We start from the raw sequence: 18,204 nt of genomic DNA, 5'->3' as shown, positions 1-18,204 counted from the left end.
TCGGGTGTGTTTTCATATACATGTTTAACAAATAGATGTTTTTTTTTCCCCTAAAGAATTAAATTTTAAAGAACAGAATTATAAAAGCAAACGCTGTCTTATTACATGAATTTTGGAAATATAAGCCATAAAACGTTAGGAAGGAGGAGGCAACACACGAAAATATGCTCCAAGAGCATAAAGGTAATCCTTAGACCGTCCATGGAACCCAACAATACCACAACCTTTGCTCTCAAGCACGAATTTAGCATTAGTCACACCTCCATAGTCTGTAGTAGTAATTCCAAATCTTGGAGAAGTTCTCCCTTCTGATGTTTTGAAAGTCAACGACGCAACCGTCTTGTAGTCACCTTTTAACGTTCCCTCCACAGATGTGATAAATTCATTAGGATAGTCTACTACAAACTGAAATAACAAAAAAGGTTTCGTATAATATATCAATTCAAGAACATGTACAAACACATACAAGTTAATTAATAGAAAGAGTTGTACGTAGGAACTTTGATCACCTCTCCATGGAATTCAGCCTCACACCCATGCCCACGGATTTCCACTTTCTCTATGCTGACATACTCGAACTCTACACGCAATATTCTATTTCCTATACTTTCGGCCGAATGATAGTAAACGGACACCCTTCGTACGCCTTCAAAAGTACCGTCATCCCAAGTAATACCTTCACCAGTACAACCTTGATATTCCAATTTAGTGAAAGGAGATGATTTAGTGAAATATGCTCCAAGAGAGTTTAGATTCTTGTCAGCATATCCATGAAACCCAATGATCTTCTTCCCATTGGCTGCAAGTGAAAACTTCCTACCCTTGTTGTCTCCCATCAGTTCGGATGTCTTGATATTAGTTTTGAATTGAATTCCTTGGATGATCCCCAAACCGCCTTCGTCATAGTAACCCTCAACAGAAACCAAATATTCCTTGTTGAGATGATCAATCTCAAACTGAAAAAAAAAACAAAAAAAATGTTGATGAAACAAAGACTACGTACGTACATTAATAGATAATAATAATAACCTCGCTAGCTAAATATATAAAACAAAAAAAAAAACAAAAAAAATCAAGTCATACGTACGCACCAACTCTGTGTAACCTCTACCCCTGACACCGTGGACTGACCCATATGTTTGTTGTCCATCCTTGACATAATCGCACTTGATGAATTGTATACCCTCACGCCCACCTCGTACATATATTTTTGTAACACCTTCATGGTCGGCTCCATCATCCCACTCCTTGCCTCCTTGTTCACCTTTTGCTTCTATTTTAGTTGGAGCAGTCCAAGTGAAGTATGCTCCAAGAGAGTTGAGGTATTCATCCCAAGATCCATGAAACCCGATGATCTTCTTTCCGTCCACAGCTAGTGAAAACTTACTAGTACCATCTTTTGCGAATCCTATCAGTTCAGAAATCCTCAAGTTGGTTTCGAACTGAAGTCCAAGAATCGCATCCGACTTGGGTTCGTAATAACCCACAACAGATTCAAGTTGTTCATGTTTTTTATGGTTAATCTCAAACTGCATATATAATTTGGTGCAAGAAAATTCAGATAAAAAATCAACAGCAGTAATTCAATACTAAATTATAAAGAGAGTTTAGTTAGTAATCAACAGTACCGTCTGGGTGAACCCTTGATCCCAGCTGGAACCTTTGAATATTTCACATTTCAGAGTTTCACTCTTGATATAATCGAATCGGATGGTCCTTATGCCTCCAGACTCACCTCTTACATGTATTTTTGATACGTCATCATGGTCCGAACCATCATCCCACTTCAATTCGATTATGGAGTTCTGATTTCCTTCTTCTTCCAACCTTTGGGCGGTCATCTCGAACAGAGAGAGAGAGAGAACCTCTGATAATATGAGGCGGTGTGCTGTACGTAGTGATGTATATAAATCATGGATGAAGGTTTCTTCCATATATATACACAAAAGCATTGAGTCTTTCATTAATGAAAAAAGTTTCGGTATATATCTATAACTCGGACCTTACTTTGAGACACGTCTTTCTTTTTTCAACTTACATTTATTGTTATAGAAAATTTGAGCCATTACATCTATATATTAACATAACTAGATCAGTTCCCGTGTTAATTATAGCTTCTACATGTTGAACATTATCTCGTAGAATTTTTATTGAGTTTCTTTATCTAGTGTACTTCCAAAATCATTAAGTATAGATAAAAATAGATAAGTCCATTCAGATCATTAACAACGTAAATCTATATTAAGGACCTTTTAGAACATTTAAATAAAAAATATATATTCTTTAAGCTAAGTTTCCCTTTACTGACTCGATCAGTGCAAGCGGCACAAAACTAATATCATGCACCGCACGTAAAGACGAGCAGTTGGAGGCAAAGGAAAAAATTCTGCAGGTTGTAGAGATGATGAAATCAAGATACTTAAAAGAAGAAGCAAGAGACATGACACAAAACTGGGGATTGCGTTGGAAAAAGGTGAAGAAATCCAGATAAAACGCGAAGACGATGAAGCAAGAGACAGGACACGAAGACCAAGTTCCACAACACCAAGAACCAGCTTGAGGAGAAGAATGTCAATGTCATAAATCAATCATAGTCTCGGCCAAATCTCTCAACCTAATGCCCAATTATGTATTCACAGTGTTTTAAAGACTGTGACACTACATACTGAAGAATCTTATAAACCTGCCCAAAACCAAAATCTTGTTTAGTTATAAAGATACAAAAATCATCACACAATGCTAACAGAGTTAATAATAACAAATTTTCCTACCTGTTGCAGTCTTACTACAGACAAAGTAGAATCATGAGGAAACAGCAAATGAGTATTGACAATCAAAACTTGTTGATGAGCATCGTACTGAGAGTAGGGAGGAACTAATTCTACATGTAGCAACTGCGCAACTTTGTCACCACAATCGTTAAAAAGCAAATCCCTCGAGTTCACAACTCTAAAATAATCCTTATGAACAGCCGTAAGCAAACCTATCATCATCACCAAATCACAAATGAAAATGCCACATACACATGGAATACAACAAACATCAAAGCCAAGAAGATTGTCACAAAGTTAAATACCATCGCCACGGTTTTTAGTACGGCAGCAGTTTGGGACTCAAGAGCACCAGTTTCTTTACCAGCAGCTGACTCAGAACCTAACAAAAGAACATCAAACAAGAATTAACAAAAACTAGCCTTTTATGAATGCATTTTATGAACATCAATAATAGCCTTTTATGAATATTTCTCCACTAAACTCAGTTAAACATAAGAGTAAAGCAAAACGCCCAGTGAGATAATTAAGAAAGACCCATTCCACAGACCACAGAAGGCATGAAATTAGCCTCATAGCCCAAAAGGTGTATGTAAGCAACAAAATCAATAAACTTTCGAGTAGAGGAAAGAAGAAAATCATTGGGTTTGCTAGATAAGCTAGAAAACTCCGCAGAAGGAACCAAGACACTCGTCGAGTTCCACAAGCAATGGCGAGCAAAGCAAGCAGCAATCTATAACAACAGAAACACCAAGCAATGGTCAAAATAGTTGGTAATGTATTATAATACTATTGGTGCTATAGTCGTCGCCACCACCATTGGAGCTCATTGTTTCTTCTTTACATTGCCAAGTTTCAGACCTATATATACCTTATACAGAAAAAGACCTCAATATACTTAGCTTCAAACCTTTCAAACACATACTGCAAAAACGAAACACAATTATTGTTCCACTGTTGATAAAAAAAAAAACAGAAACAAATAATATTATCTCCAATGTGCACAACAATAGAGAATTAGAAGAAGCTTCGTTAACGATTTAATCCTAGAACCTCTGAAAATTACAAAATTGGATACATAATTTTGAGTGAGCCTCACTATGGGATCTTATCCGACCTCTGGTTGGAGACGAAGCTGCGGCGCGACGATTGTGTCACCAAAAAATTTCTGACCTAACAAAGAAGAAGTAAGCGGACTCGGAGAAGAAAAAGACGACTTGGAGAGATCCATTTTTTCTCGAAACCGATCAAAACTTCGATTGGATTTTGATAAATCGATTATTGCTTTCGTCTTTTCGTTTTCTTCTGTTGGTATTGAGAGAGAGAGAGAGAGAGAGAGAGAGAGAGAGAGCAAAACGAAGAAAAGAGAAAAACCAATGAATTCTTGACACGTTACCATCTCAATATCACATTGTTTCTTTGGGCTTAGCAACATTATTGGGCTTTGTTTGGCCCATTTAGAATGAAGAAGTAGTTAGTTGGTATAGTGAAAAAAACACAAAGAAACCTAGCCGTCGTCACCGTCACCGTCTCCGTCTCCGTCTCCGTCGAATTCCCCATTACTTACGGCCTCCGCGAGCTCTTTACTCTTGTTACACCCCTCCTCCTCCCCTGTTTCTCTTTTCTTCGGTACGACAGCTTTTGTGTATCTGTTTCAGTTCTTTCTTTTTGTTCAGAGGTAAGCCTTTTGTATTCCTTGAGACTCAGTTTTCAGTGTATTTGGGATTTTTTTTTGGCATCAATGGAACAAAAAAAAAAAAAAAATCTCTTTTGTGCCTTCCAAGGTCGATGAAACTGTCTCTATAAGATAGAAGTTCATATGATGTTTCCTCTGTATATTTTTTTAGCATTATGATGATTCTCTTGTTTTTGTGACATGAAAGCAGAGAGACAAAAACAACATGGGGTTACCTGACTCATCACAAGACTTGTCTACAGAGATGGAAGTTGATGCTTTCAGAAGAATCTTCCCTCTTCGTTTCTTTGAGCGTCATCTCTCTGAATCTCTTCGCCCTGATGCTAGACCACTTGGGAAAGCCAGAGACACCATTGTTAACCCTGGTAAAATATATAACATTAACTTTGATCAAAGTTAACTTACTTTGAAAAAAACATGCTCGTCACCTTAATTGTATTTTCTTTGTGTGTATAGGACTTGTTTCAACCGCTGATGGATCTGCTCTTGCCAAGATTGGTTCCACTGTAAGCCCCACCCGCCTTATCTCGTTTTTGGTTAGATTTGTATAGTCAGCATTGTTACATAAGTTTCTATTTCTTCTTGTTTATAGACTATGCTTGCTGCAATCAGAATGGAAGTTATGACTCCTTCTACAGACTCACCAGATGAAGGATGCATAGGTTCTTTATTGCCCTCGACTTTATTCTATTTCTCTCTCTTGTTCTTTTCTTTGGTGTGAGTGACTGATTCCTTTTGTTAGCTCTTGAGTTCCACATGCCTCCTATTTGTTCTCCGACTGTTCGTCCTGGAAGACCAGCTGATGCTGCTCCCGTGATTTCAAAGCGTTTGACTGATACTATTCTAAGGTGTGTTTCGATTTTGATCTTTTTGTATACATAAATTACCTATTCTCGTTGGGCATCAAATATAATGTTGTCCCTTTTTTAAAATTGTGTCCCTTTGTTACAGTTCTGGAATGATTGATCTTAAAGAACTGTGTCTAGTTAGTGGAAAAGCTGCTTGGATGGGTTATCTGGTGAGTACTCGTTGGTCTTATATCGCTGCTATTGATTCTTTACTTCTTATCCAGCTATTGATTCTTGGGAAGTATCTCTCTGAAAGTTACTGAATTAGTGAGGTCTTTTAGTATATTGATGAACGTTGTTGCTCTCTAACCATTCTCATAGGACATATATTGCCTAAATGCTGATGGTGCCCTTTTCGATGCTGCTCTGCTTTCTGCTGTTGCAGCCTTTTCGAATTGTAAGTTCTTCTTTGTCCTTGTCCTTGTCCTTTAGTTTGCTTCACACCTCTTGTAGCACTCCTTAGACTAAACCCGTTTCCTAGGCTAGAGCTGAAAGTCCAAAGTTTAAGTTATCAAAGAAGAGTAAGCCTTAGATCAACCTTTAATTCTTAACCATATGACATTATATATTCTTCCGCTGATGCATAGGAGATCCTTTGTATTGCAGTGGAAATCCCAGTTGTTGCTCTGAATGACAATGGAAGAATAGTTGCCATCAGTGGAGGAAAAGATGAAGACAATGCTTCGATCATCGAGAAAAAAGCAGTGAACAAGGAGAAGAGAAAACTTACACTTAAGAACATCCCTTTCTCTTTAACTTGCATACTCCACAAGAACTACATCTTAGCAGATCCAACAAGTGAAGAAGAGTCGATCATGGACACTCTAGTGACTGTTGTTTTAGATGCCTCGGATCAATTGGTTTCTCTCTACAAATCAGGAGGAACCGTTCTTGCCTACTCATCAGCCGTCAAGGTGAGAGTTTCAGCTTTCTCTTATGTTAGTTAATCCACCACTTGATTTACAACGCTTTTCTTTCTTGTAAAGTTGCCTTATGGATTTTGCTTTGCGTAGAGCTGTGTGGAGTTAGCAAGGAAGAGAGCAAAGGAGCTTAAGCAGATTCTGGGGGAGATGGATATCGACTAATATGTCAGATGGAATGTGAATCATTCCAGAACATTGTTTAGAATTTTGTGTTACATAATTTTAATCAGACTACCAAAATTCCCATTTAGTGCCCAAGGAAGAAGCTCTTCACCATTTTTGTTTCACTGTGTTCCGGTTTTGTTGATCATATAACGACTGTTAATGTTAGTGTTAAGCGTGCGATTATATACTTTTTCCATTTCAAATGAATAGAAAATTGAACTGAAATATGCATAACACATAATTGGGTTTTACAAATGCTCAAACCAGATGCAATTAACTAAAAATAGCTAGATACTTGGTGTTTTTGAGAGCAAGTTTGTATAATGATTAGGTATCAATAGGTGGTAAAAATTGTATTAACAATACACAAATCAAAGAATTGTACATATGGATGGAATATGGATTAACACATTTGACAAAACATCTCAAACATTTTAGGTAATTTGCGTAAAAATAACAGATGTGTTATTCAATCATAAATTTTAGAAGAAAGTCTAATGAGATTCAATATTATTGAACTTGTGATTTTCAAATCACAAGAATAAAACCAGTGAAAATAAAGCAGCATGATCACAAAACTAACTAAAAACTAAAAAGCATGAAATTAAAGAATAATTATTTTGAATTTGTTGGAGAAATTTTACTTGATTGGAAATACATAATGCGGCTTTAATATAAGCCCATGCATTTAAATTGTCTACCAATCAAACCTTTTGAATAAGCTAGGACGCCCTTCAAACTTTCAAAGACATGAGACTCTCACAATGATTGGGATATGAGTGGATATATTCTTCTTTAGTGTAATTACATCGGAAGACCGTCTCTTCTTCTCGATATGTGATCATCCTTGTACTATTTCTCTCTGGATCATAGTACAAAACATAAATTGCTTGAGACGATGTTTGATCAGTATAAATAAACTCACAACCATCATGAGTGACGCCTCTCAGCCGCCGCAAAGAATCTCCCCACCAGCTCGGAATACTTGTTGGCAAAGAAAGACGAAATTTTGTAGGCCACCATTTTTGTTTCTCTTTATCCTCCAAAACCCAAAATCTTATACAATAAGAGTCCGAACAAACCCATTCTAATTTTGAAAAGATTGCCAAATTCATCATCAACTGTTTTTTTTATTACGTTGAACGTTTCGTACCTCACATCAAAGCTCATAACGATTGCTTCCGTTTTAAAAGCACCATCGATTACTATAAAACGTATGCTCGCTTCATAATACACATGCCCGTTGATGCATATACCTTTTATCCCCGAGGTGCTTGTGGATTCATGGTAAAGGCTATTTTGAGGCACTCTCCATGATTCTTGAGGTCCCAATGTAAAAACAAGAGGATCTTGGTATCCACATACTGGGATGCACAAGACTTTATGCTTGTGCTCGACTGGATCATATCCTAAAAAGCTACTTACAACTGCGATGAAGTTTGGTCGTGGTTTGGGTAAGTAAACATGTTGTCTCGTGGTTGGATTCCAAACTACAATATTCCCATCAAAATCTCTCAAGCATATCAAGCCATGGACTGACTGTTCGGACCCTTCGTAATAATCAAATTTGGGAGCACTTATCTCATAACTTTCCACATACCGCGGGTTAAATGTTTTGTCCGGATGCTCAAGTTGGGGAATCGAGTTGAAGAGACGCTTTCCACCTTTTTCCACGCAGACTAAAAGACACAACCGTGTTGAAGAGTGTTGACTCGTGAAAGAGCTGATGAAATCTGGACGTGTGGTGATGGATAACCATAGCTTCTAGACGCAACGGAACCTCGCAGCAGATTTAGCAGGCAGCCTCAAGAGTATATCATTGTTGGACATGGGATGTGCCCAATATGCTACTCGGCCCAACAAGACTCATTACTTGTGATTTCGGCCGGACAAAATTGAAAACAAGTCATTAACATTCCGCAGAGGATAATTTCGGCATTTCGCGTTGGGAATCCTAGTTCTACACTCGCCTATAAATAGCATCATATATTTATTGAGAGGAAGATCCGGACCCCGAGACAATATCTAAAGAGCAATACTTTGCATCAAAAACTATTATTGTCTTTTGTGTAATATATTTCCTCTTTCGAGCTCGTTATTATTAGCTTGTTAGTTCTTCTGTGAACTGACGAGCTCAATCTTGACTCGTGTTGTTGACGATCTCACGTTTTCATTATTAATAAAGAACTACCTTCATTTTTTCCCCGCAAAATCTTATTTATTTAGCGTTGTGCAATCTCCGGTACAAACAATGATGGATCAGATCAATAGGAATCATGTCGAGAGTCTTACGAAAGCTCTCATACACTTTTAGTTTGTATACTTATTTTTCTATCCTCTCGTTATATAAAGTGTGGTTTTAAATCGATCTTACTTTTCTTTTTAATAAAATAGGAAAGTATTTTGGTTAAAAGAAAATTTTACTTTTCCATTTACAATAGTATAGGTAAACTTACATATATAAAAATTTACATGTATAAATCTAAAACAAAACTTGATCAGGATAATAGTAAATGTTATATAAAAACAGCCAAGAACAGTTATCTATTGCGTTTGCATTAAGTTTCCAACACACTAATAACAGCCAAAGCTAAAAAAAAATATAGAAAAGGTGGAAAAAAAAAAAAAAAAACTCCATTGAAGGACATAGTCAAGATTCAAGAAGAAGAACCAGACTATAACCTTTGAAGAACCATGAACTGTCCAATCACTCTCCTAATCTTCTCAATCCTCTGTATCTCGAAACTCTCAAATTCATCTCGGTTAAAACCACATCCACTTCCAATCTTACCTCTGCCTACATCCCAACAGCTCCAATGGCAACTCGGATCCATGGCGATGTTCCTCCATTTCGGACCCAATACTTTCACAGACTCAGAATGGGGCACCGGAAAAGCCAACCCATCCGTTTTCAACCCGACTCATCTCAACGCTACCCAATGGGTCCAAATCGCTAAAGACTCAGGCTTTTCCCGGGTCATCCTCACTGCGAAGCACCACGACGGGTTCTGTCTCTGGCCTAGCGAATACACCGATTACTCTGTCAAATCTAGCCCCTTTAGAGGCGGAGACGGAGACGTAGTGGCTGAACTTGCTGCTGCGGCGGCGGAAGCTGGAATTGGACTTGGTCTTTACCTTTCTCCATGGGATCGTCATGATCCGTGTTATGGCAATACATTGGAGTATAACGAGTTTTATCTGAGTCAAATGACCGAGTTACTTACAAAGTAAGCTCCTTTTTTTTTCTTTTCTCATATCAGTCAAATCAAATGGGTTTCCAAATTTTGACTCTCATTCATTCTTTGTTAGGTATGGAGAGATTAAGGAAGTTTGGTTAGATGGAGCTAAGGGAGAAGGAGAGAAAGATATGGAATATTTCTTTGATACTTGGTTTAGTTTGATCCATCAGCTTCAGCCCGGAGCTGTTATTTTCTCTGACGCCGGTCCTGATGTCCGCTGGATCGGTGATGAAGCTGGACACGCTGGTTCCACTTGCTGGTCACTCTTTAATCGAACCAATGCCAAGATTGGCGACACTGATCCTTTGTATTCTCAGCAAGGTGATGGCTTTGGGCAAGATTGGGTACCAGCGGAATGTGATGTATCGATTCGACCCGGTTGGTTTTGGCACGCATTGGAGTCGCCTAAACCGGCTCTTCAGCTTTTGGATATATACTATAACTCTGTTGGAAGAAACTGTCTCTTCTTGCTTAATGTGCCTCCTAATTCTTCAGGGTTGATATCTGAACAAGACATTAAGGTTCTTGAGGAGTTCCGCGGGTTGAAAAAGTCCATTTTCTCCAACAATCTCGCCCGTAAAGCCTTGGTTAACTCGAGCAGCATCCGTGGAAGTCAGTTTGGTCCTAACAATGTTTTGGTACAAGGATTAGATAAGTATTGGGCGCCAGAGGAGAATGACAAGACATGGGAGTTGTACTTAGCGTTTAAAGACTCGGTTAGTTTTAACGTGTTGGAAATTAGAGAGCCGATCCATATGGGTCAGAGGGTTGCGTCTTTCCATCTCGAGACGCACAACACTGTAAGCGGGGAGTGGGAGAGAGTTGTGAGCAGCACGACGATCGGGAACAAAAGACTTTTACGGTTTCCCAAGGTTCAGTCGCGGTCTCTAAAGCTTGTGGTGGACAAAGCGAGAGCCGACCCACTTATATCATACCTTGGAATCTACATGGACAAGTTTTCAGTTTCAAGTGCAAACACAACAACAAAGATAACAATCACAAGGACACTCAAGGAGGAGCAACAACTACATGATTTGTAAGAAAGGGCTACACCACATAAGTGTTTGGTTTCCTCTATGTGCATCAAGTCATATATATGTTACTCAGTATGATTGTGAATTCTTAAGTAAATAAATCCTTGTATCTGAAGCCTAGTCATAATTTCACCTATGACCTAAAGATAAAGAAAGGACCTTTCTGCCGAGATTGGGGGTTTGGTAACTCGGCCCAATTGTTTTAATGGAAAAGGAGAAAACTTTGATGACAAAACCAGAGGAATCCCTAAAGTAAAAGAAAAATGGAATCCACTGAAACGGTTCTTTGCACGTTGCTTGCCGTCGACCTAACTGACTATTGCTACAGAGTTTGTTCTCGCTGCCAAAGAGTCCTTCCCTCAGACAACAATGGCGTTACCTCTTCTTCATTATGCAAATTCTGCAAATCAAAAGAACCCAAATTGCTCTATCGGATCCTCGTAAGAACCCTTTCCTCTTCTTCTTCTTCCTCCTTCAAGCTTTGTCGAGTTTTAGATATTTAGCAGTCTGTGAATTAGGGATTTTAGAAATTGGGTTCCTAGAGGATTATAAATAATCTCTTGTAAGAGCTGTGGATAGAGTAACTGGAATTCAAAGTTTTCACCTTTTCTGAAGACTCTGTGTTTTTTTTATAGATGTCTATAGCAACAGATACATCAGTGAAAACTGTGATCTGTTTTGATAGAGCTGCCACTGTTCTCTTTGGTTGTTCAGCAGATGAGTTCTTCCACTTCACCAAGCTCAATCCTTTAACCGGTAATAAACCATCATATTCACTTTACTAAGTTTGAGAATATTATATTACCTTAGCATCTAACATTACATTGAAAGCTTTGACATGTTTTGTTCCCATTGCAGCATCAATGGTGAATCAAGTCTTTGATGGAGAAATGCTAAGGATGACATTGACCCGGCCTCACAACCCAAACGCTCAACACATGAGAGTTGCTTCAATCGTTCCTCTAAGATCAGGATTTCAGCCTGCAATTGTAACCTTGAGAGAGATTTGCACAATGAATGCTTCTTCAGGGAGTTGCTCAACAACAAATCACAATCTCTAGTGTTGGAGTAAAACATAAATGCTACAATCACAAACAAGTTGTTTGATCTCAAATACTCTCATTCGTTGCTAAGTCCATCATTTGAAGAACTAGTTGTTTTGTGAGAAGATGACTTAAGTTGTGGATTTGGTTATCTTTGGGAAACTTTGATCAAGTCTCACCTAGGTTCATAGAATATTTCTTAACAACAAATTTTGGTAGGCTTTAATGTTTGATTCACTTTCAAGGGCTTATTAGCTAGACATTTTCGTGATTGGTAGTAGTAATTTCGGTAGGGCAAATTCGCCGTAAAATAAATAAAACATAAGATTATGTAAAAATAGCATTAAATTCATCAGAAATCTTAATGAAAACCTTTATCAATTACTTTGAAAATAGAAAAATCAAAAGTTATTTACTAAGAATATTCATTCAACTTTTTAATTATCATAGTAGTAGTAATATACAAATTACAAAACTCTCACCAGTCACACCAAAATAAAATAAAAAAGCAAAAAAAGGAGGAAAATGTATTATACATGTGTCAAAATTATATTGGTTTACTAATAAGAGTTTGACCTTCTAACAGACCTATTCAATTTCTTTGACAAAGCCTCCAAAACTTGCCACGTGGCATCTCCCTCTCTTAAAGGAACATTAAACACAAGGGCCCTCTTAACAGACTCATCCTCCAAGTTTCTCTGTATGACAGACAAATTAGTAGCCGCCACGTGTTCCAAAATCTGCCCTAGCTTTCCCACGTCTCTCTCCGCCACTGTGAGCGAGATATCCGGCCAACGCACGGCGGAAGGAAACGGCAAACGAATCCCGTCGGCTATAATCACGGGAACACAACCAAGAGCCACCGACTCGACAAGTCTTGGACTCCACGGTGCCCACCCGAGAGGACACAAACAAAAAACAGAACGAGCTATCTCTGACTGGTAACCGGCGAATCTTTGCCGTTGGAGATAAAACCTCCGGTCACCGCCGTAACTCCGCCATATTTTAGTCCTTACTCTCCTGATAAGTTATAAAAAAAAACCAGTTCAATATATACATTTTTATGCGTGTATAGAGAGAGATAAGAGTACGTTTTGTTTACTTGCTATAGAAGCGACCACTGATGTTTTTGGGATGAAGCTCCATCTTGCCCCGGAAAAAAACCCAAATGTCTCGTTCTTTATTTACCGGAATATTCTTTTGAGTCTTTTGTAAACTTTCCGGTGAGATGTACGGTGGTATCACAACGTTCTCTACTTCTTGGCATGGATGGTTATATGTAACACCAAAAGTTTGCAAAACTATAGAGTTTCTCAAGATATGTGGTACTCCATCAGCAATAGCTCTATCCTCCTTCACAACCAAATAAAGTTTATTAAGTATAAATAAATAAATGTTTATATATGTAAAAACTTGGCAAATCCTTTTTTGAACTAACCATGGTGTGGAAACAAGAGCCAAAGTCGTGTGTAGCCGTGAAGACGTGGTCAGAGCCATTGTTTCGATTCCAAAACGGGTATTGAGTCGAGATGAGCTTAATCGCTTCATCGATAAGTGATCGTGCGTGACCAATCGCGGGAAAGCCATTGATGGTGCTGAAGTTGCAAGAGACATAGACTGGGACGAAGAAGAAATCGGCTTCGTAAGGATCTTTCGTGCCTACTTCTTCATCGAGGCTGAGCAACGCCTTGTGGAGTGCCACCTCCGCGGCAAAGAGGTGGTTGCTGCACCTGTCGTTGGCTAACCAGTCTTTGTTGAACTTTGAAGGTAAGTCATACACGTAGATTTTCAAATTGTTGAATACATCTAAGGAAATTTTTTTTAAAAAAAAAAACATAGTTATGACAAGTTAAGATTGTTCAACTAAAACGTGAAGTAGAACGGACCGAAACCTAGACTTATCTCGATGAATCTACTAGAAAGCATGATGGATTCATCTCTATATATTACCTGTTCTGATGTTGGGACGTTGAGGGGCAAACCAAAGTTTGTGGTCATGAATTTTAGATTCAAACATGGCACGAGAAGCGAAAAGCTTTGGTTTAGGGTTAGTAAGAAGAGGGTTTGATCGGAGAGGAGAAGACTTATCTTCTTGATCTTGATCTTGATCATGGTCGACAAAAAAGGAAGCAAGAAAATAGAGAGTAAGGGAGAAACAGAGGATCCATTTGTAGTATTGTTTGAAACAGAGACTTTTCTCTGTTCTTCTCTGTTTATGCGTTAGCATCGTTCTTGTTTTGCCGGGATGAATCTTACGGTCTGAGCTGGTTGTTCAGTTCGAAACATGTGATTGTTGGGATGGAGTTAATAGGGTTTTGAGTTGGTGAAGAGGGGTTTTCGGATTCGGGTTTGGGAGATGAAGTGGAGATTAAGGAATGGTGAAGGTCGAACAACAATTGAAGAAGTTTGGAGAAAGATTGATCAAGACTACTTTGACACACACAAAAAAAAAAAGATTGATGAAGACTATTTTTTTTTTTTTTTTCTTTGTTGACTCTTCAGAGATATTAGAAATTCAAGTTTCTAATAATTTCTTTATTTCGTTGTACTTGATTTTTTTATTAAAATTATTATTATTGTATAGATTGATAGCAATACTACTAGGAGATTATATTATCATTCTTACGTAGGAGATATTCATATTGCATAAGAATTCATTATATGATTATATATGTAAAGCGACTCAATCTTAAAAAAAAAAACTTACAACTCAAAGTGACAATGACAGATTTTGCATGTTTTTGTAAAGTTGTGAAAGTAATAAGTATGACCCTTAACTGATTTATTTGAAAAGTATATTTTCGGACTCTCTCAAACCTAATACATGTGGGTTTTGGGGAATTGAGATCAGGACGCTGTTGGGTTGAAAGATTTAACAAAAAATAAGAGGAAACATGACGAAAGAAAAAGAAGCATGATTTGGTCCAACTGAACGTGAGTTTGTGTGTGTATACGTTACTTTGCAATATGTCATCGCGTTGATCATTCAAAGATATATTCCGACAACCTTTTGTTGCATACTCTATCTTGTAAACATCAACACACTAAAAAATTTTGTTATATGATTTTTAAGAAAATTAAAAATTCATATATAACTATTTTTTTTTCACGACGAATATTCTTATTTGATCAAATCTAGGATTAGCAGTTAGATGAGAAAAAAATCGCGAACATGCGGAAATGTAATCAATTTATTTAATCCAAATATTTTCCTTCATTTCTAAATAAAGTGATTTTACATCACACATTAGAAATGAACGAGCGAAGGCACGATTCAGGATTAGACAATGAATTGAATTTTGGCCAAATAAAAAGATTGATTTACGCCGCAAAATTTATTTAAAGACTATAAACCTTATCTTTGATCAGATTAGGTTGAGTATTATATCCGTACACGGCAAGAGATAATGGACCCAACTCGAATAGGGAACCAACTGGAACCATTGTAGCCACCAAATTTTGTTAATGTTCTTTTACTAAAAACCGAATATATATAATTAAAAGAAATTAGTATTACTCAAACGAATGAACATTTATACAATCACTTTTCCATAAACAGAGAATTATGTTTATGACATGTAGGCTTTATGATTAGATTTTTTTTTTTTGACACAAAAGCTTAGACAAAAAGTACAATTAGGTTTATAAAATTTATACTGATCCAAACGATTTACTATATTATTTAACGACAGTAGTGGTTTGAAATAAATAAATTTGTATTCACGTAGAAAATGACGCGCCAACCAATTTTCTTTGGCTCCTCTATATCTTCAATACAACCGTTCGTACGGTATAGTCACCAAGCTAAGAACATCGATTTGATGTTTTCACAAAAATATTTGATGAGACCAAAAAAAATAAATCGATGTTCAGTTCAGTAAAAAAAAAAATGATAAGAAAAAGAAGAATTCAAAATGATTTGAATCACCTATTTGTTTCCGTAAGCATCAAGGAAACTTGTACCAGTGCTACCACCACCACGAGAGGTCCTAAATATTTTAGAAAACATATACATGATCGCATATATTTTTCTTTTCAATTTGATCAGAGTTTTTGAGAAATAGAATACTAGTGTCCTATGATTTTACTTACGTTTTCTAGTAATACACATTCTCAACTCAATGAGTTTTTGTTTGTTAACTTTTTATGTGATACTTTGTTTTCTGTCAACTTTTACGCAGTACTTAATTCGGTAGGTATAAGAACTTACTGTATAAGAAAGACAAAAGGAAAAAACTTTACCAGCCACTTCTTTCTACACCTTTTGTTTATGCAAAAAAGAAGGGATAAGAATTCCATGCATGTTTGGTTATCAACTAATCATAAATCATTATTTTTGCTAACCGACCGCATTTAAATAATGTATGCATAGATAGTTTAGTGTTAGGATTAGTGTCCAATCGCATATTTAAATATAACAAACCTGATAATATAAGGTATAGTGTCACTTTCAAGAGGTTGCTTGGCTAAGTTAGAATGACATAATGCATGACCAATAATATAATGTTAAAAAAAAAAAAAAAACTAGAAACTATTGAATATATTAACACGAATATATATGGACATTGAGGCCCATTGTGCTATGTTATTAAAACGTTTGTTTGTGCCCATGCCTACTCGTATGATTTCTGGATCAATCTCTTTCTGTAATCGTTCTGTGAGTGAGAGAGAGAGAGAAACAATTTGTAATCTTGGATTTGTCTGGTTACAAATTCTGTAATCGTGGAATCTCTTTCTATGATTATCGGAGTTTTTTTGGTTTAATGCTAGATATAAATATTTAATCGTTTGATAATCGCAAGCAACTGTGATTGTGATTGCGACTGCGACTGCTATTATAAAATCGCAGGATGTTGTTTGTTTAGCCAACCGCACAACTAATTGCTATTTAAACAGTTGTGTGTCTGATTTGTCACGCAAAACTAAAGTATCACATCGCCTAACATGCACTGTGGCCAAAATCAAAGTTAGCTTAGTTAGCCTAAAGAATTTGTTGAACATAACAAACATGTCCAACATTGGATTCCATTTGATTGGTTAAGTCATATCGATTAAGATGCTCAACGAACCAGAAGCAATCAAAAAGAACTGGAAAGGAGGTGAAAGAAGCTCAGAAGCAGGAGATATAAACGGCTTAACAGTGCATAAGAGTTCAAAGGTGCATCCAAATAAAAAAAGTCTAGCAAAGAACCAGACTTACTACATAAGCATCTCCACTGAAGAGAATTCATAAACAAGACAAGATAAAATAAATAAAAAAAAACTAGTAGAGGAATGAATGCCTTGGTTTGTAAAACCTTGTTTACAAGAAGAGACATAAACCGACGATATTAGGGAGAGAGAAAGTTTTTTTGGGCAAACAGAGAAGTCTACTTAGCAATGAGATTCTGAGCTTGATGGTCCTGCTGGTAGTTAAGTGGCCTCCTGAAGAGCATGATGTGTGGCTCAGGACGATGAATGGCGTAATGAACCCAACCACGGCTTTGCTGCACTCCTATAGCTCTCCATTCACTCTACAAAAAAAAAGCAGATGTAGCACAAGACAACTGTTAATTCCAAAATCAGGAATTGAGACAAAAAAATAATAATAATAAGAATAATGTTATACACTTATCAGTCATTCATCACATCACTGCTGATAATGATACACAAAAAGACTTAATGATCTCAACTAAGCAAAAGGATGATACAGACTTCTAAGAAACGACACCACCAGAGCCTAAAACTAAACCAAAAAGAGTTTATGTGTGAACCCAAATCTCTAATCCTAAGCAGAAACAATATCAATCTTACTTATTCGTAAACATGTAAACGAGGTATAGAACAACACGAATGATGAGATCACACAATCACAGGTACCAAATAGAATAGAGGAAAACCCTAATTTTGGAACTTACTTCCGCGAGGATACGATTCTTAGGTAAATGCTTAGCCACTTCCGGAGGAAGGACGACGTGCCTGTACAGAACAACAACAACAACGCGATTAGGTTAGATTAGACTGACACAAAGTTAAAAAGAAAAACTGGAGGAGGAATCACAAGTTGAGAGAAATCACCTGTATTCATAAATATCATCGAAGTATTTGTCTGAGTACTGGATCTGACCCATCTTCTCTCTTACTTAAATCACCCACAAAATCTTTATAAAATAAAAACAAATTGAGCAATCCGTCAGTAATCTAAACTCTAAACAACGAAAAGAAACCAAAAAAAAGAGAGAATCTGAAACGCAAACCTTGATAAGAAGAAGCGATCGGAAAATTAAAAAAAAAAAAAAAAAATGAATCTTTGGGGAAGGAGAGAAAAGTAGGGTCGAATTGAAAAGGGGATTGTGGTACAGATGGTAATTATAAAGGAAATCAAGGGGTATCTTTCTAACGGTTGTTCTGCCTCTTTTTTCTTTTTTTTCTTTTTGAGTTTCAAATTCTTTTGAGGCGCTCCTTCCCGCTCGCTGCAGCCCTAAATTTTTATCTACGCGGTTCTA

General features: G+C 37.1%; 6 protein-coding genes, 1 long non-coding RNA gene and 1 pseudogene across 15 annotated transcripts; 3 read left to right on the top strand and 5 right to left on the bottom strand.

Moving 5' to 3' along the window:
- Positions 1 to 81: 81 nt before the first annotated feature.
- Positions 82 to 1,952, bottom strand: LOC104754087 (jacalin-related lectin 17-like). Its single transcript, XM_087491356.1, has 4 exons — positions 1,629 to 1,952; positions 1,092 to 1,529; positions 510 to 956; positions 82 to 405 (listed from the first exon to the last, which is right to left on the bottom strand). The coding sequence occupies exons 1-4, from the start codon at positions 1,950 to 1,952 to the stop codon at positions 136 to 138; spliced, it is 1,479 nt and encodes a 492-aa protein (XP_087347482.1). The 3' UTR covers positions 82 to 135.
- A 267-nt stretch (positions 1,953 to 2,219) lies between these two features.
- Positions 2,220 to 4,149, bottom strand: LOC104752698 (uncharacterized). 8 transcript variants are annotated; one of them, XR_015584419.1, is made up of 5 exons: positions 3,871 to 4,149; positions 3,562 to 3,695; positions 3,077 to 3,153; positions 2,772 to 2,983; positions 2,220 to 2,683 (listed from the first exon to the last, which is right to left on the bottom strand). It is a non-coding gene; the product is annotated as an uncharacterized LOC104752698 (long non-coding RNA). The 8 variants fall into 8 exon arrangements; XR_015584417.1 differs by having other exon boundaries at positions 3,077 to 3,504; positions 3,643 to 3,695; XR_015584422.1 differs by having other exon boundaries at positions 3,643 to 3,695.
- Positions 4,150 to 4,207: 58 nt separating this feature from the next.
- LOC104752697 (uncharacterized) lies at positions 4,208 to 6,628 on the top strand. Of its 2 annotated transcripts, none has more exons than XM_010474898.3 (9): positions 4,208 to 4,449; positions 4,658 to 4,832; positions 4,924 to 4,973; positions 5,060 to 5,129; positions 5,210 to 5,315; positions 5,419 to 5,485; positions 5,637 to 5,712; positions 5,922 to 6,229; positions 6,329 to 6,628. In XM_010474898.3, the coding sequence occupies exons 2-9, from the start codon at positions 4,673 to 4,675 to the stop codon at positions 6,398 to 6,400; spliced, it is 909 nt and encodes a 302-aa protein (XP_010473200.2). In that variant the 5' UTR covers positions 4,208 to 4,449; positions 4,658 to 4,672; the 3' UTR covers positions 6,401 to 6,628. The 2 variants fall into 2 exon arrangements, with proteins under 2 accessions (XP_010473200.2, XP_010473201.2); XM_010474899.3 differs by having other exon boundaries at positions 4,265 to 4,400.
- An 810-nt stretch (positions 6,629 to 7,438) lies between these two features.
- LOC147926071 (putative F-box protein At4g21240 pseudogene) lies at positions 7,439 to 8,681 on the bottom strand (annotated as a pseudogene).
- A 230-nt stretch (positions 8,682 to 8,911) lies between these two features.
- Positions 8,912 to 10,846, top strand: LOC104752696 (alpha-L-fucosidase 1). The gene is made up of 2 exons (XM_087491353.1): positions 8,912 to 9,630; positions 9,713 to 10,846. Exons 1-2 carry the CDS (start codon positions 9,098 to 9,100, stop codon positions 10,680 to 10,682), a joined length of 1,503 nt encoding a protein of 500 aa, XP_087347479.1. The 5' UTR covers positions 8,912 to 9,097; the 3' UTR covers positions 10,683 to 10,846.
- A 93-nt stretch (positions 10,847 to 10,939) lies between these two features.
- Positions 10,940 to 11,881, top strand: LOC104752694 (uncharacterized). The gene is made up of 3 exons (XM_010474896.3): positions 10,940 to 11,116; positions 11,312 to 11,432; positions 11,535 to 11,881. Exons 1-3 carry the CDS (start codon positions 10,940 to 10,942, stop codon positions 11,735 to 11,737), a joined length of 501 nt encoding a protein of 166 aa, XP_010473198.1. The 3' UTR covers positions 11,738 to 11,881.
- Positions 11,882 to 12,130: 249 nt separating this feature from the next.
- LOC104752693 (putative glucuronoxylan glucuronosyltransferase IRX7) lies at positions 12,131 to 14,625 on the bottom strand. Its single transcript, XM_010474895.3, has 4 exons — positions 13,670 to 14,625; positions 13,158 to 13,525; positions 12,822 to 13,072; positions 12,131 to 12,739 (listed from the first exon to the last, which is right to left on the bottom strand). Exons 1-4 carry the CDS (start codon positions 13,944 to 13,946, stop codon positions 12,280 to 12,282), a joined length of 1,356 nt encoding a protein of 451 aa, XP_010473197.1. The 5' UTR covers positions 13,947 to 14,625; the 3' UTR covers positions 12,131 to 12,279.
- Positions 14,626 to 16,819: 2,194 nt separating this feature from the next.
- On the bottom strand, positions 16,820 to 18,180 carry LOC104752692 (cyclin-dependent kinases regulatory subunit 2). The gene is made up of 4 exons (XM_010474894.2): positions 17,956 to 18,180; positions 17,777 to 17,859; positions 17,617 to 17,677; positions 16,820 to 17,232 (listed from the first exon to the last, which is right to left on the bottom strand). Exons 2-4 carry the CDS (start codon positions 17,827 to 17,829, stop codon positions 17,089 to 17,091), a joined length of 258 nt encoding a protein of 85 aa, XP_010473196.1. The 5' UTR covers positions 17,830 to 17,859; positions 17,956 to 18,180; the 3' UTR covers positions 16,820 to 17,088.
- Between the last annotated feature and the right edge of the window lie 24 nt (positions 18,181 to 18,204).

This window comes from Camelina sativa, chromosome 16 (assembly GCF_030686135.1).
Source record: "Camelina sativa cultivar CO46 ecotype springtype chromosome 16, ASM3068613v1".
Taxonomy (NCBI): Eukaryota; Viridiplantae; Streptophyta; class Magnoliopsida; order Brassicales; family Brassicaceae; genus Camelina; species Camelina sativa.
This window is presented reverse-complemented; position numbering and strand designations above follow the sequence as displayed.